The sequence below is a fragment of the Phytophthora infestans genome, genomic scaffold (assembly GCF_000142945.1).
Source record: "Phytophthora infestans T30-4 supercont1.24 genomic scaffold, whole genome shotgun sequence".
In the NCBI taxonomy this organism is placed as follows: Eukaryota; Oomycota; class Peronosporomycetes; order Peronosporales; family Peronosporaceae; genus Phytophthora; species Phytophthora infestans.
Genome location: NW_003303735.1, coordinates 376,500 through 390,832, shown reverse-complemented (window position 1 = coordinate 390,832; position 14,333 = coordinate 376,500). Strand labels below are relative to the sequence as shown.

The window sequence follows — 14,333 nt, the reverse complement described above, 5'->3', positions numbered from 1 at the left end:
GAGGCTCCACTGCTTTGGCTGCATGGTGGGTGGTGAAACGCAGCACCATTGCCATCTCTTTGTCGTAGTTAGAGTTGACAAAACGACCGACCTTATCGTGCTGGTGGCGATACTCGTTCTCCTCCAGCATATCGGATTCCACTAGTGCCTCGATGCACGCTGACATCCTGGTAGAGCTCTTGACCCCGGTCTTAAACTTGCCAAACCAACTCTCCTGATGGTTGTTGGTGTGTACGCGGAAGTGCGGAAGCTTGTTGCGGTGCCACAGAACCCACATGTCCTTGCACGAGTCCCAATTACGCTCAAAGTAATTGTAGAAAGCCTCCATATCCATCCTGGAGCATAAACCTTGCAGTGCTGACTTGTGTTGCTCGTACTCGTCGTTGCCGGGCGCGTAAATCATACTATGGATGGCCGCGTCGATCTGAGAGGAGTCTTGTGTCAACAATTTGGGGTACTCGGGTTTCGCCCGCTTCTCCTTCAGGTACTTGATCACATGAAACACACATATCAGTATCTGGGCCTCAGGAAAGTGGCTGCGCAAAATGCGGATCTCGTTTAGATCCTTATCCACCATGATCACACGCAGCATGTTGAAGCGCCCTTGGTGCGCGCGCTTGAAGTGATCACACGCGCGGTCCATGTGCCAGTCCGAGTTGGTCTCGAGTAGTGAGTGCTGTACTGGGACGCCCTCGCCGTGGTCATTCACCACCATGAACGTACAGAGCTGGTAGTTGGTACTGATCAGCACACGCTCAGTAAATCTCAGTCATGGATTAATCATGGATCAGATATAGATAATCATGAACACTACCTGTTTGTCTTGTGCGTACAGTCGATCATCAGGAACTCGCTAAATCGATAGTACATGCGCCGCATGTGCTTGGACGTCAACGAGATCACCCCTGTCTTACCTGTAGGAGTTTCATCCACACTTATGAGGTTCTCGGGATCCGCTGCCGCAAATGCACCAAGCCCACTGGCAGCTGCATCGTCTTCGTCCATTGACGAATCACCAGCGGCATGCTTCTGCACCAAGTTGTCAACATCGCGCTTGATGATGCTCTGGTCATTCGACACCAAGAAAGCGTAGATCTTCCGACGCCGCGCGCAGGCCGACAGCATCCCATTCACATGATCTTGCAGGTTGGGGTTACCAACCCCACGCTGCTCCGGGTAGGTTCTGAATGTTGCGTGGCCCACTGGGTGGTTGTGAACCCATACGCCGTTTTGAACACGGAGATTCCAGCCGGTGCCCTGCTCACACCACTGCACGACGAACCGCAGCGGACATTCAGTCGTGCGGACCTGGCGGCGAGCACGTTTGCCAGCCTTCCCAGCCGTTCGCGACTTGCGGGGCTTCCATCCGTGTGTACATATGTACACACGGAAGTAGGGATCGAGCTCCGTAGGTACAACACCAGCCCCACTGCTACCGCGTTTGGTCTTCAGCACGCGCTCGTTCTTGGTCTTGTTGGTGAGCACCTCCCTGATCCGCAGCATCTGATGAGTTTTGGCCTGGTACACCTCAAGGTATTCCAACCACGCGTCCCAATTTGCATGCCACGTTTGAGGCGGGTCAACATGGACCTCCACCTTGACGTGGTTGCCGGGAGGTCGACGCGCAGGGTCAGACTCTGCCGCGCTATCTGACTTGTCCTCTGCGCGGCCTAGCAACTCGTCTGAACAAACGCTCGTCGCCTGCTTGGCACGTTTGCGAGCGCCGTAATGGCGAGAGCCGCCGCTGGTCTCGTCCAACGCATCATCATCGGCGGGCGCCACTTCATCACTGTCGTCTTCAGCACTGGAAGCGTCCTCACTGTCATCTCCATCACCGTCGCGTTCCTCGTCCTTGTTGTCCTCTGCTTTGCTGGTGGCCTGGCCCTGGCTTACGTCCATTTCCTGGTCAGGGTCCACGTCCATGTCGACCTCCGTGCTCTCGCGGGTTCTTTTGGCACTCAAACTGCGCGTCGTAACCATCGGTCCGTTACGAACGGTTTTGGCGGCGGCTCCTTTACACAACCCAACGGATCGCTGTGGTAGCTTACGCGGGGCGCGCGGGCTTTTTCAGCGGAGGGGCAGACTTCAGCGGCGGCGGCGGCGGCGCCACGCTTTATAGTTCACTCGTCTTCAGCCGGAGAATGGGGTACTGTAGGGTAGGCGTTGGGGATTTGGATCCGTATGGTGCAAAATAAAATACCTGACCGATCATGGGCATGTCCATGATTTATCGTGGATTTCATCATGGTTTCAAACATGGGCAGTAGTGCCGTCGTTTAGTTTTTACTTCTAGGGGGGAGACAACCTTACTGCATGTACTTGTTAAAATTATTGCTTTTATTTCTTTAAATTTGCACTTTTACTTTAAGTTTAAAAAGAGAGAGATGGTTCGGACGGCGAGCGAGTGGAGTGGCGGCATTGGTGGCGACGGTGGCGAGCTAGAGTGGGAGAGGCGTGAGGGAGCAGAGTGAATGAGGTGGTGAGCAAGGGTGGCGACGTTCGCGACAGTGGAAGGGCGGCGTGCGGGTGGCGGATACAGCAGCAACGGTAACAGCGGGGAGGCGGCAGTGGGTGGATGGTGTGGAGAGCCGGGAAGGTGAGGAAAGCACTGCTGGCGATGGTCGAGCTGGACGTGGACGGCGCGTTGTTTGACAGCGCTGCCGTGTGGTCGGCGTTCTGGTCCGTGGACGCAGAAGTTCGGGCGTTTGCGCAAGTGCCACGATGTTCCCGCTGCTCCGAGCTTATTTAGATGCAAAAGACCGGCTTTTCATTCTACCACTCAACTCACCGTCTACGGCACAATTACGATGAGTGATATTGACAACTTTGGCACCGTCCCCTCAACGCAAACATGCCGGCGACGATGCAGACCGGGACGATTTTCAGCGTTCAGGGATTAATAGAGAAGGCTGCGATGGTATACTTAACCGACTATAGTATCATGGTGGCCGCCGTGAAGGCGGGCGTATCCGACAACCAGTGGCCACATTCGCACCGCATGATAGCTGCTGCAAGTGTCAACGAGTTTCTCTCGTCAACCGAGATTTCTCATACATTCGAAGTAAACGTGTGTTGCTCATTCATCGACTACTCCTGTTGTTAGTACCATAGTACCTCGTCCCAGCGCGTAATGGTAGTGCCATAGCGATGCAAAAATTCAGGCACGTCTGTGCTTCTTGCGCACACCCTTGCCCTGTGATTCCTGCTCAGCAGCTTCACGTTCAAAACGTGACAGAAGCTGTAAGGCTTCGTCTGCCGTCGGCCGAGCACTCGGGTCTGTGTTCATCAACCGATCCAGGAAAAGCGCTCTTTCGGGCTCCGCAGTCCATTCCCGTTCAATCTTACTTGTCTTCACCAGGTATCCCACGGCCCATAAGTCAACCGCAGTCGTGTGGGATCCACCTTCCATAAAAATATCTGAAGCGTGTTCGTCGTGCGTCAAGTGATCGCCGCTGGGATATTTCTGCGGACTTTGAGCTGCATCAGCGAAGTCGATCAAAAACCATTCAACGCGGTCGATATGCTTGATCACGTTAGACCAACGGATGTCTCTGTGCATCCACCCGTTGCGATGGAGGACTACAAGGGCCTCGAGAACGTTCCCGAGCGCGACGAACAGTTCACTCAAGCTGCATGGCTTCATCTCAACGCCGCGGGGCTTAAGTGTCAACCTCAATTGGTCTGAATCCACCGTGACAACTGCATCGGCACAAGGAATCCTATAAGCTTTCAAAGAATCGTAGATCCGCTTCACGCGACGATACTCTTCTTGTGTGTGAAAGTTCTTATCGACGAAAATCGGACTCAACCGCACCTTGACGCCATTGGCGCGATGGATGTCCATGAACTCGGTCCCTGCCGAGGCCGGACAGTTTTGCACAATTGCCGGGAAAAGCAGACACAAATTTAGAAGTGCCAGTACAAGTCGAAAACGTTCCGGCGCATGCTGCAAGTTAAACCCTCCAATAAGGTGGGTTTTAACGTTGCCCGTGACGTCTTGATAGATAGCAAATAATTCTAGCTCGAAGCCCGACGCAGCATAGCCAAACACATACGGCACTCCACCGTAGGACCACACCAGCTTTTTAGAGAGCTCCTCACGAGGCACAGTGATAGAAGTACGAGGTTCTTTCTCCTCACCACGAAAAACACAGATATGATCCAAAGCAAACAAAAAGTCGGGTCGCTTCAAACCTGACGAGGATTTCCTGCTCGAATCCCGGTTGACGTAAGCACGCCTAAACACAAACCCGAGCACCACACGGATAATTGAATCCCAGAAATAATGAAATGCACTCTCTGTGGCATCCCCATCCACCTGCGGGTACAGGAACGCAGCGCTAAACACCGAATCTTTTAAAAATTCGCACGGCGAAATGTCGTTTAGCTCGAACAATTTATCTCGAAGGAGTTGGCCTAGTATCAATGGACTCGACCAAGCCTGAAATACAGACTGCGGTAACCCAATCTTTACAGGGAGAGGTTGTCCGATAAATTCATTTAGATCTCCGCGTGTCGGCAGTAGCGTAAGTTTTGCAACTTCACTATGTTGAAATCTCGACAGCCATAAGTCCGTCCCATCAGAAATAGGCGCACTACTTGTCCCAGGAGGCAACGCCACCAGCACGTGAATCTGTATTATCCGTAATGCCGGTGTAGAAGGGTTAAGCAATTAGTAAGCTGCATGGATAGACACTATATTTAGAGCAAAATTACGGAAACGCTGACTAGTAATTTAAGCTCACGCAAAAAAGTAAACACCGATATATGCACCATGATGAACGATCTCGTGATTCTGACGGTATGGTCCCGGAAAACGTCGGCAACTAACTAAATTTTGACCCACTGCTGTATTCATTTAGTTGTTGTCACTAGTTGCTAGTTTTACTATCCATTCGTATCATTGATAAGAACACGATTACGTAATCGACGCTAGCCCACCACACCACCACCACGCCCCGTTTCGATCACGATGATCACCTTCGGGGCACCACGCTCGGCATTTGGCCTATGCACCCACTTTACATTCCCAGTTTTACAGTCAATCTTCATGCAATCAACGTCAGGAACAGTCCATGCTCGAACATTTGCTAGCTGTGGGCAGAAAAGCATCCCGATCTTCCAGTCCCACTTCTGATTAAGACCTGCAACGATTCCCTTTAGTACACCCATGTCGACATTGTCCCCGCGATACTTGCATTCGCAAAGAAACATCGCGCGTTCGTTGCTGTTTCCCAGATCATCCAGAAAAATATCACACCTTTCTGAATTCGGAGCGCGAATTAAATGACCGAACTCACACCCACGGACATTCATATCGATTATGGGCTGCGGCCATTCAGCATTCGGCGGAGCTACAAAAGGCATGGTCCTCGTGGACAAATCCCTGATTCTCTGCTCATAGCTTGCAAGCAATTCCGTTGCACGACATACTGCTCCACTAAGATCCTTCAAAATCACCTTCTCCCAAATTTTGTCACGAAATTCGCCAACCAAGCACTCAAGAAAATCATCGAAAGAAATTCCCTGCACCCCATGCCTTCGTGATGAGCAAAACAGCGCATGAGCGACCATGTTCTCGTACGTTTTGTACTCGTTCGATACGGCATTTTTGTTTTCATGAACCGGAAATGCACCAGTTTCAGAAAAAATGAATTTCGTAGAGTGTGCCACGCCCCCCCTGGTATATTGATAGTAGCCCGAATGCGTCTTTCCGCCCAGAATCGCGAGATACAGCAACACATCTTTGTCCATCTGCGGAAAACAGCATTGTGGTGCCCAGGGTATCAATGGCCCGGTTGTCCGCGGTTCCATATTCAACTCACCGTTCGATATGATCACATCGGTAACCTTTTCATCTACCAAATTCGCGAAGTGCAGATGCATGCTCTCGGCCCCAACGAGTAGTCTTCGCTTTTTCAATGGCGGTTCCTCATCAGTTTCTTCAGCATTCGTGTAAGATATCGCCATGAGTTGTGCATACCTTCCATCCTTCTCATCCATGAACGCCTTTCCGACCTCACCTATTTGTGAGCCTCTACTGACGCCGGCAAATGCTTCATCTAGTAAATTCCAGAGCTCGACACGTGAAAGTGCCAGGCTTGTATCAAGGTCAGATAATGTCGTACTGCCTTTTAAAACCTGGTCCGTCGTACTGTATTCACCATCGCCTGTTTGTTTCGCAGCACGCTTTAAAACTTTTACGATTTCACCCACGAACGACCTCGTGAATCTCCCACGCGAATTTACCGCAATATATTCTACAACAGGAAACCAATCCACAGCCGCCTCCCAGACCTCTTGATCTCGCTGATCCTTTGGATCGAACACAAATCGATAGGGAGGAAATTTGGGAACAACGGACATCCACATGTGCTTTCCCGTGGAGCTGCCTGTTGCTTGCGTAACCAGATTGCTTATTTTTGAATCCGTTCCCATAACAATCACCACCAAACCACAAGTGCGGAAGATATTGCGTTGAAAAGCTGCCACACTCTTTCCTCCAACAGATGTCCTGGCGTTGGGTGTCATTTCATCCAATATGAAAAAGGGCAACTGCTTTCCGTTCTCCTCCTTCATCTTTTTTACCTCGTTATAGACATCTTGAGCGGTGCGCATTTCTACGCGGAATTCGATTTTCTGCTCGAGGTGTATCATTTGTGCGCTCTGATGCTTGGAGTACTTCAGCAAGCAGGAAATAAAACCACACGTCCACAGGTCCACGGTCTGGTAAATCCCTGATTGGCAGTTCAAAATGTCCTCCATCGGCTTGGCGACTGGGTCATCCATTTCCACAACCTTGCGAAATGCCTCCGACATCGACTTGAAATTCCTGTACATGGCCTGTGACGCGTCAGTTACCCTGGTGGCATGCCAGTAAAACCACGGTCGTGAGCCTTGCAGCGTGAACGCGAGCTGCGATTTTCCCATGCCAGACGACCCTTCAACACAAATAAATGGAAGCGGGAGCTCATTCATGTCATATATATCGTCGATTTTGTCCAGCACCTCACAGCAATAATCACTGCACTCTTTACGAATGCTAGCCCCGCACTTTTGATAGTAGTCCAGCTCTTTCATGGGTTTACTTCCAGCGGCTTCTTCAATGACGATCGTGACAGTGCTCGCAACTAAACCCGGAACCACCACCAGCACGTGAATCTGTTTCACTTTCGGGGGGTCCATGTCTTCCAGACACTCAGAAAGCGGATCCTCTCCCTGCAGCTCCTTTTCTTCTTGCGTTAGAGATTTGACGAGAGCAGTCTTCTCGCCCTTCTTCAGCTCCTTCACATCTTCAGTGAGGCTCGACAGCCATGCGTTGCCCCCCGCCTTCGCCAGGAAGAGCTGCAGGTTCTTGGCGTCGCATGTGATCGTCGATGCGTTCTCCTCTTTGATCGCCTTCTTTAGCGCGGAAACCGACGCAGTCTGATCTATGTCCACCTCGAATGCGCTTCCCGCAACACCAACAATCGCGCAGAAGAGCTTCACCATATCTCCTTGAGCCGATGGATTCTGGAATGAGGAAGAAGAGAGAATTTCCGCTCGTATTTAAGCGGGGAAAAGGCGTGTCACATAGACATGTTTAAAAAATAAAGACAATATTATTGTCAATGCACATAAGTCTTTCTTACAGCATTGCTGTGACTTCAATATAGCATATCACGTCGGAGCCATAGAGAACTTTATTTTTTGGAACAACTCAGGCTTTGGAATAAGAATTTTCTTCGTCCAGAAATATATTCCAGTGCAATAGTGAAGGGCTGGAATAAATTATTGAAATATCGATCGGTAATCTATCCGTCATTTATTCAGATTTTATCTAGATAATCGCTATTCCAAGTCTTGCGTTATTTCAGTAACTAAAGTTATCTTTTGGCGAGCGTGTATTTCTTTCAGTTTTCAAGTTTTTTTTGTTCATGTGTAATTTTACACTTCTGGATGCAGCTTTTCGTTTTTACTGTATTAATAATTATCATTGGGATAAAAACCGCTAACGCTGGATAGATTTCCGGTTCAACTCCTTTGTATTTCTGGCGTACTTAGTCGGAAAAAGACGCGTGTCACATAGACTTCCAACCAATGATGAGACGCCACGCGTCGCGCTGCCTCGAGTCCATGGTGCGCACTGCGTACTGCGCAGTAGCCACGTGCTACTAGCAAGCAAGTTCAGTGAGCGTGCTCGTGGAGAGGTGAGATGACGCATGGCGCGTCACTGGGCTCTCCGACCTTCTATCACTACGTAGAGTAGGTGCCATTGGCACAGACTTGTAGGGCAGTAGGCGTAGAGCAATAGGAATTAGAATGTAATACACGTGAGTGCCGGGCAAAGTACCACGGCAGGAGCACGGAGCTCTGGTGCTTGCTGCCTCTCACTCGTTGTGCGCGCAGTACAGCAAAAGCAGTTGTGAGAGTGAGAGCTGCCAGCACCTGAACCTCCATGCTCCGCAAAGTTAGGTTAGCACATACTCAACCTAAGCTAGTCTATAGAAAGCTAAGTATTTCACCATCACCTGCAACGCAGTGGCACTTGCTCACCGCCACCCTGTACGTCCTTCATACAGTCCTTGGTATCTTCCGCACGCAGCTCGCACGTGAGCGCGTTGCAGACCGGTACGCCGGGATGCAGTACAACTACATAGACACGCGTAGGATTGTAGGTCGGATCGGTAGTACTGGTATTGCCAGTGTCTTGGGCTGTGGCAATGACGTCTGGCATTGGACACTGGCAGACTGTAGCAAGTAGCATCTCACAGTAGCAGGATAGCATCTCACACTCCCACATGATCTCGGCGATGCAGTGCCGAATCGACGCGATCACATCGCTTCATCCGTACACACACCACTGAGAATAGTCGTACGATGAAGCCACCACCACCGTAATCTGCTAGCTGCATAGTCTCCCACTCGAATCGCATATGTCCGTAGTCCAGCGCAGTTGATTGTATGCTAGTGTTGTGGTACAGCCACACGAAACTGGTTCGACCAGTCAGCACACATGCATACTACATGTCATCGTCGTCAGTAATGTCTTAATCCGTCGTACTTGACCGCATCGCAGGTGACGCAGTCAGGGTATCATGCATCGCAGTTGACGCAGATGTAGCCTTCTCATTTATAGCGGCGGCCATGTCACTGTCTGCCACAATAGGCAGTACCTTCAGCATCTTTCGGAATCGAGAGAACTTGACCACCACAATTGGTTTGGTTATGATGTCTGCCACCATGTCCTCTGTTGCGTAATTATCCGTTTTTGGTCCACGCCCCCCCCCCCCGCACCATGGGGTATTTGTTGTCACTGTGTTCTTGCTTGCTGTGCTTGCGGGTTTAGTTGTTAGAGAGATGGCTCCCTGGTTATCTCCGAATAGTACAGGTAGTGCGGGTTTCCACGCGAGTTATCGGCAGAGCCCTGCAAGCCACAGCAAGTCCTTTGTAGCTTCAGCCATTGCAACGTACTCAGCTTCACAACAATGGACGAAAATGTCGTCACGTTGCTACATATTGTTTACAAAGAAAACTAGAGAAGAGAAATCAAAGTCCAAGCGAGCCACTGAGCCGCTGGCACTACTGACAATCCTAAAGAAAAAGGAATAAGGAGTGAAAATACACTACACACACGAAAACGTCAAATCGACAATGCAAACACAAATGATGCCTACTGCCCAATTCAACCAAGTAAAAACTGTGTTGAACTCTAAGTTAAACAACCTCAAGAAACTGGGGGCCTTAATCTGAAAAGATAAACCAAATAAAAATGAGGAGCTGGAATATAACTTAGTCAAGGTGAGAATGAAAGGCAAGCACAAAAATGCATAAGCGGCTCACCGGCAAAACACGCCCACTGTTTAGAAATACAAAAAAATAGAAATGAAAAATTTAAAGCGAAATTCGTACATTCAGCAAATGTTATGTAAACATTGTGTGAACATTTTCAGCAGAACACGCCCACTTTTGGCGCCAAAACGGATGATCGCCATGCTGTAACTGACTTGTTTTTAGTATTCAAATGAAAAATAAGCCCACTGGACTTTAAACCGCCAATGTAATTGCCCTCACAACGCATTTTGCGCCCAAGACTATCAAGTACCGCCCCAAGCCCCGCCCCAAGCTTCACTATGCAGACACCGTACTTGTACCACGTAGAGGACGAAGGCCTCTTCGTCCTCTCTGAAGTGATGGAGGTGACGTGAGACGATGAGACCTGCGCCCGCTGGTGTATGGACGTGGGTCAGATAGACAAGCAGAAGCGATGCCCAAGCTGCGGAAGCCTCATGAAGCCATCTTTGGTCCGAAAGCGCTGGCGATGCTCTCGCAGGACTAAGCATACCGATGTAAAGGAGCAACTCATTGGCATGCTGACCTGTTCATTCTTCAACGATGCCAAGCTAAAGCTACACCGGGCCGTCCGCCTCCTCTTGGTCTGGACTACGGGGCTCTCTCAGGTGCAGGCAATGGAAATGGCCGAGGCGAGCGAACGCACAGTGCGCGACTGATATGCGTACTGCCGTGGAACGTGATCGAAGGAGCACCTGAAGACCGAGTTAAAAGTGAAGTTGCACAATTACTATGCTTAAGTTGCTTAACCCTTCTAGAACGGTATTCTGTATACTACAGAATAAGAGTTTTCGCAGTATTTAATATCCAGAAATGTTGACTGCGCTGTCGAATCTCGCATCTATTATTTTGTATGTGTGCTGATCAGTCGACCGCTCCTAATAGATCTGCGCTGGGTAGATAGCCGGGGATTAGCGTGTTGGCATAGAAAGACGAGTATAAGGATTAAAAATTGAGGTGACAGCCCACGCAATCGCGTGTCAGCCACTCCATCTTTCCCCATTCGAAAAGATGAACGGTTCTGGAGAGAAGTCTTTCACGCAGCTGTGGCGTGACCTGTGCAAGGAAGGATGGAAAGCTCGTAAGTCCACCAGTATCGCTAAAGACCACCGCTACGTAAAGCCAGGAATCAAGGGCCGCCTCGATGAATCGCGACGCGGATCAGACTTCTTTGAATGTGGGTGGATGTGATTGTAGCTAATAATTTTCGGTGTACTAATGTCTGCTTTGAACCAGGTGAGAAGGATCTTATGGCGTTTGATCGTCTCTCAGGCCTCCTGGACCACCAACCTTCCAGCGCATCAGTGGGGGCTGTCGTCCGACGACCCATTGGTAAGCAAGCAGCTTATGCAGCCATCGGTATTGACCCCCCATGCGTTCCATCCCCCACGACAAACCAGGCTTCAGTGGCGCCGGCCACAACTGCGAGTTGAGAATTGGTCGCGACTGTTTCTTTGCCGGCTTCCCTCGGTTCAGCACCTGATGATACGCATACGGCGGCGGTTATCACGAAAGTAGTTGAATCTCAAGCGACAGAACCAGCCGGTATGACAGATGCTACAGAACAAGGTGATGGAGCAGATGATGTTGTTCAGGATGATACAAAATTGCATCCCAGGGAGAACGCGACAGATGAAGAAGAAGGCAAAACTGAGAGCGACGATCTGAACGAAACTGAAAACTTCGTAGATTTGGACGTGTTCAACAGGAATAACTTCATGGAGAGTCTCCGAAAGAAGCCGCTGTTTGGCCCGACAGATGATGACGATGTGAACTTGGTGGATAGCGCTGACTTCTGCGATTCCGATTCAGATGCAGATGATGATGGGATATTGGAAGACAATGAGGGGACTACGTCTTCTCTAGAAGGTGCCAACGATGTTGAAGATGTCCCAATGACTGAAGACGTCTCTGCTGTTGGGGTTTACGGAAGATGACTTACGTGATATCGCTGGGAATGGATGGGTGACGTATGACGAAGACCACAGCGGTAAGCCCTGATAGCACATAATAACTTAAAACGCATATAAACTAAATCTGTATATGACATATTTGCAACAATGTAGAGGATTTTCAAGTTGATGCGACTGCGGACTATTATGACGGGGAATTTGGGCCTACGCGTTCTGCAGTTGCGTACGCAGATTCTCCATTGGGGATGTTCTTTTACCTCTTACCAAAGGAACTATGGAGTCATATCGCCAAAGCGACGAACAGATACAGAACCCAGAATATCACCGTCATTGCCACGTCACGTAGGAACAAGTTGCTGGCTCGGCAGGCCAAGGATCCTCGCATCAGTGTTCCTGATTTGGCGGATATTGAGAAGGCCTGAAGAAGTTCAAGGATATACAGCCCCATGAGATCGTACACGTCGTAGCATTACTCTTTGCTCGCGCAATAGCACCGATTCGAGATGGACTTGCCAAACATTTGTCTACCGATGAAGATGGTGCTGTTCCACGAGGAACGTTCTCGCGCTACATGAAGCGTGATCGCTTCGTAGCGATCTTGAAGTTTCTTCGCTTCAACAACAATGAACAAGGTGGAGTGCTTGTGGATACGGCCTAAAAAGTTCGACCTCTACTGCAAGCTGTTGAGAAAACGTTTCGCCGTGGATATCGCCTCGGAAAAGTAATCTCTTTTGACGAAGGTATGATGGCTAATCGAAGCAAATACAACCCAATGCGCGTCTTCATGCCAGACAAGCCCCGCAAGTATAACACCAAATTCTACATGACGTGTTGTGCTGACACCGCGTACTGCTCAAGTAAGGACATGCTATTCTAAATATTACCGGACATCCTATTCTGGAGGATACAGATTAACATGGAGTGTACTTATGATATTCTGTATGTGATATAACTTAGAGGGGAAATCTACTGTGGAGCTGACAAATCGAAGCAGAAGAAGAGAAAAGCACCAACAGACACACTGGGACTTGGCCCAAAAGCTGTCGTAAGAAATATCTCGAAGGTGTTGATGGTCCAGCCGAAGAAGCGACTGATTGTTACCGACAGTTTTTACTCGACCGTATCGCTCAGTCTGAAGCTGCTGGACATGGACTTGTACCACGTCGGGACTACACGGACCGACAGGTTAGGCTGGTGCCCAATTCACTTCACGCAAAAGAAAATACCACAGCACATGCCACGTGGAACCTACCGTGTTGCCCAAGCGCGAGACCACCCCGAGCTCGTCGCACTGAGCTGGATGGATTCCAAGCCAGTGAACATGCTCGCTACACGATGTAGCACGCGTCGCACCAGTGTTTTCCGCACGCAGAAGGATGGAACCCGCACTCCAGTTCCGTGTCCACAGCTGGTCGTGGACTACGGCCTCGGTATGGGTGGAGTTGATGCCCACGACCAGCTACGACTTCACCGCTACAGTAATTAAAAGTGCATTTCGCTCCGGAAGTATTACAAGCAGCTATTCCTGTGTATCGTAGACATGGCTGTTGTCAATGGTTACATTGCTCACTGCATTACAGTCAAGAAAAGAGTAGAGAAGCCACCTACACACGCAGAATACTTGCGCCGCTTGAACGCACAGCTACTGGCGCTGCGTACAATCAACTTCGAGACGCATCTCAACGCAGAGGATCTAGTTTCAGGGCCGATACCCCGCTAACAACACTCGTTAGTGAACACAGACGATTACTACACAAAGGGAACGCAGCACAAACGAAGACAATACTTGCGCAAAGTGTGCTCCGCGTACGCCGATGCCAATACCAAGTCATTTGAGACCAGCTTCTTCTGCCAGGAATGCAGTGACGCGTTTGGTGGACGTGTGCCGCTTTGCCGTCAAGTACGGCTCGTCGAAAGCGGTAACTCGCTAACATGTGCGCAGATTTGGCCCGACACTTGGAACGATGGTTAGTGCATTCCGCCAGCTCTAAAAAAGAAGATAAGATTCCGTAAGCGTAAAAAAGATAATGAGACTGAGGAATAAGATAACCGTAAGGCTAAAAGATAAGAGCACTTACAAGGCGTATAGCGATCTCGTAGTGGCGCGCGCAGAGAAGAAATTGCCCTGTTCCTCCTCACTAATCCGTTAGTTAGGAACTGGGCAAATTCTTCCACTGCGCGTGGCCCAGGTTTGGCGCGCGCTGTTTGGCGCCAAAGATGGGTGGCTGAAACCTAGAGATGGCCACTTCCTGTGATAGTACCGAAAATGACGGGTATTGCTTGGTTGGAGGTTTTGACCGTGTTCTGTTCAATCGGGAGCCAATAGAAAATCGCTATTTGATCTGATGGTGGATACATTGTGGGATCTATGCCCACTTCTGTGGCTTCTCTGCGTTCAGTCTGCTCCGTTTATTTACAACAGGTGCGAAAGGGCTCACCACAGCATGCTTTTCGCAGGTTTTCTGGCATACTTTAATCAAGGTATTTCCTTATTCTGTAGGATACAGAATAAGAGGCCGTTCTAGAAGGGTTAAGTTGCTCTAACCTTGCTGGTATCGTGCGTGTAGATTGGAGGTGACGGTCACATAG

At 49.7% G+C, this 14,333-nt stretch overlaps 3 protein-coding genes across 3 annotated transcripts; 1 reads left to right on the top strand and 2 right to left on the bottom strand.

Annotated features, from left to right (window-relative positions):
- Positions 1-2,379: 2,379 nt before the first annotated feature.
- On the top strand, positions 2,380-2,919 carry PITG_12082 (uncharacterized protein; the record flags this gene model as incomplete). The annotated part of the gene is made up of 1 exon (XM_002900670.1): positions 2,380-2,919. One exon carries the CDS (start codon positions 2,618-2,620, stop codon positions 2,747-2,749), a length of 132 nt encoding a protein of 43 aa, XP_002900716.1.
- A 238-nt stretch (positions 2,920-3,157) lies between these two features.
- Positions 3,158-4,633, bottom strand: PITG_23274 (crinkler (CRN) family protein; the record flags this gene model as incomplete). The annotated part of the gene is made up of 1 exon (XM_002900669.1): positions 3,158-4,633. A coding segment is annotated over one exon (1,476 nt), but the record flags the coding sequence as incomplete, so codon positions are not given.
- Positions 4,634-4,932: 299 nt separating this feature from the next.
- Positions 4,933-7,491, bottom strand: PITG_23273 (Crinkler (CRN) family protein; the record flags this gene model as incomplete). Its single annotated transcript, XM_002900668.1, has 1 exon — positions 4,933-7,491. One exon carries the CDS (start codon positions 7,489-7,491, stop codon positions 4,933-4,935), a length of 2,559 nt encoding a protein of 852 aa, XP_002900714.1.
- Positions 7,492-14,333: the final 6,842 nt, after the last annotated feature.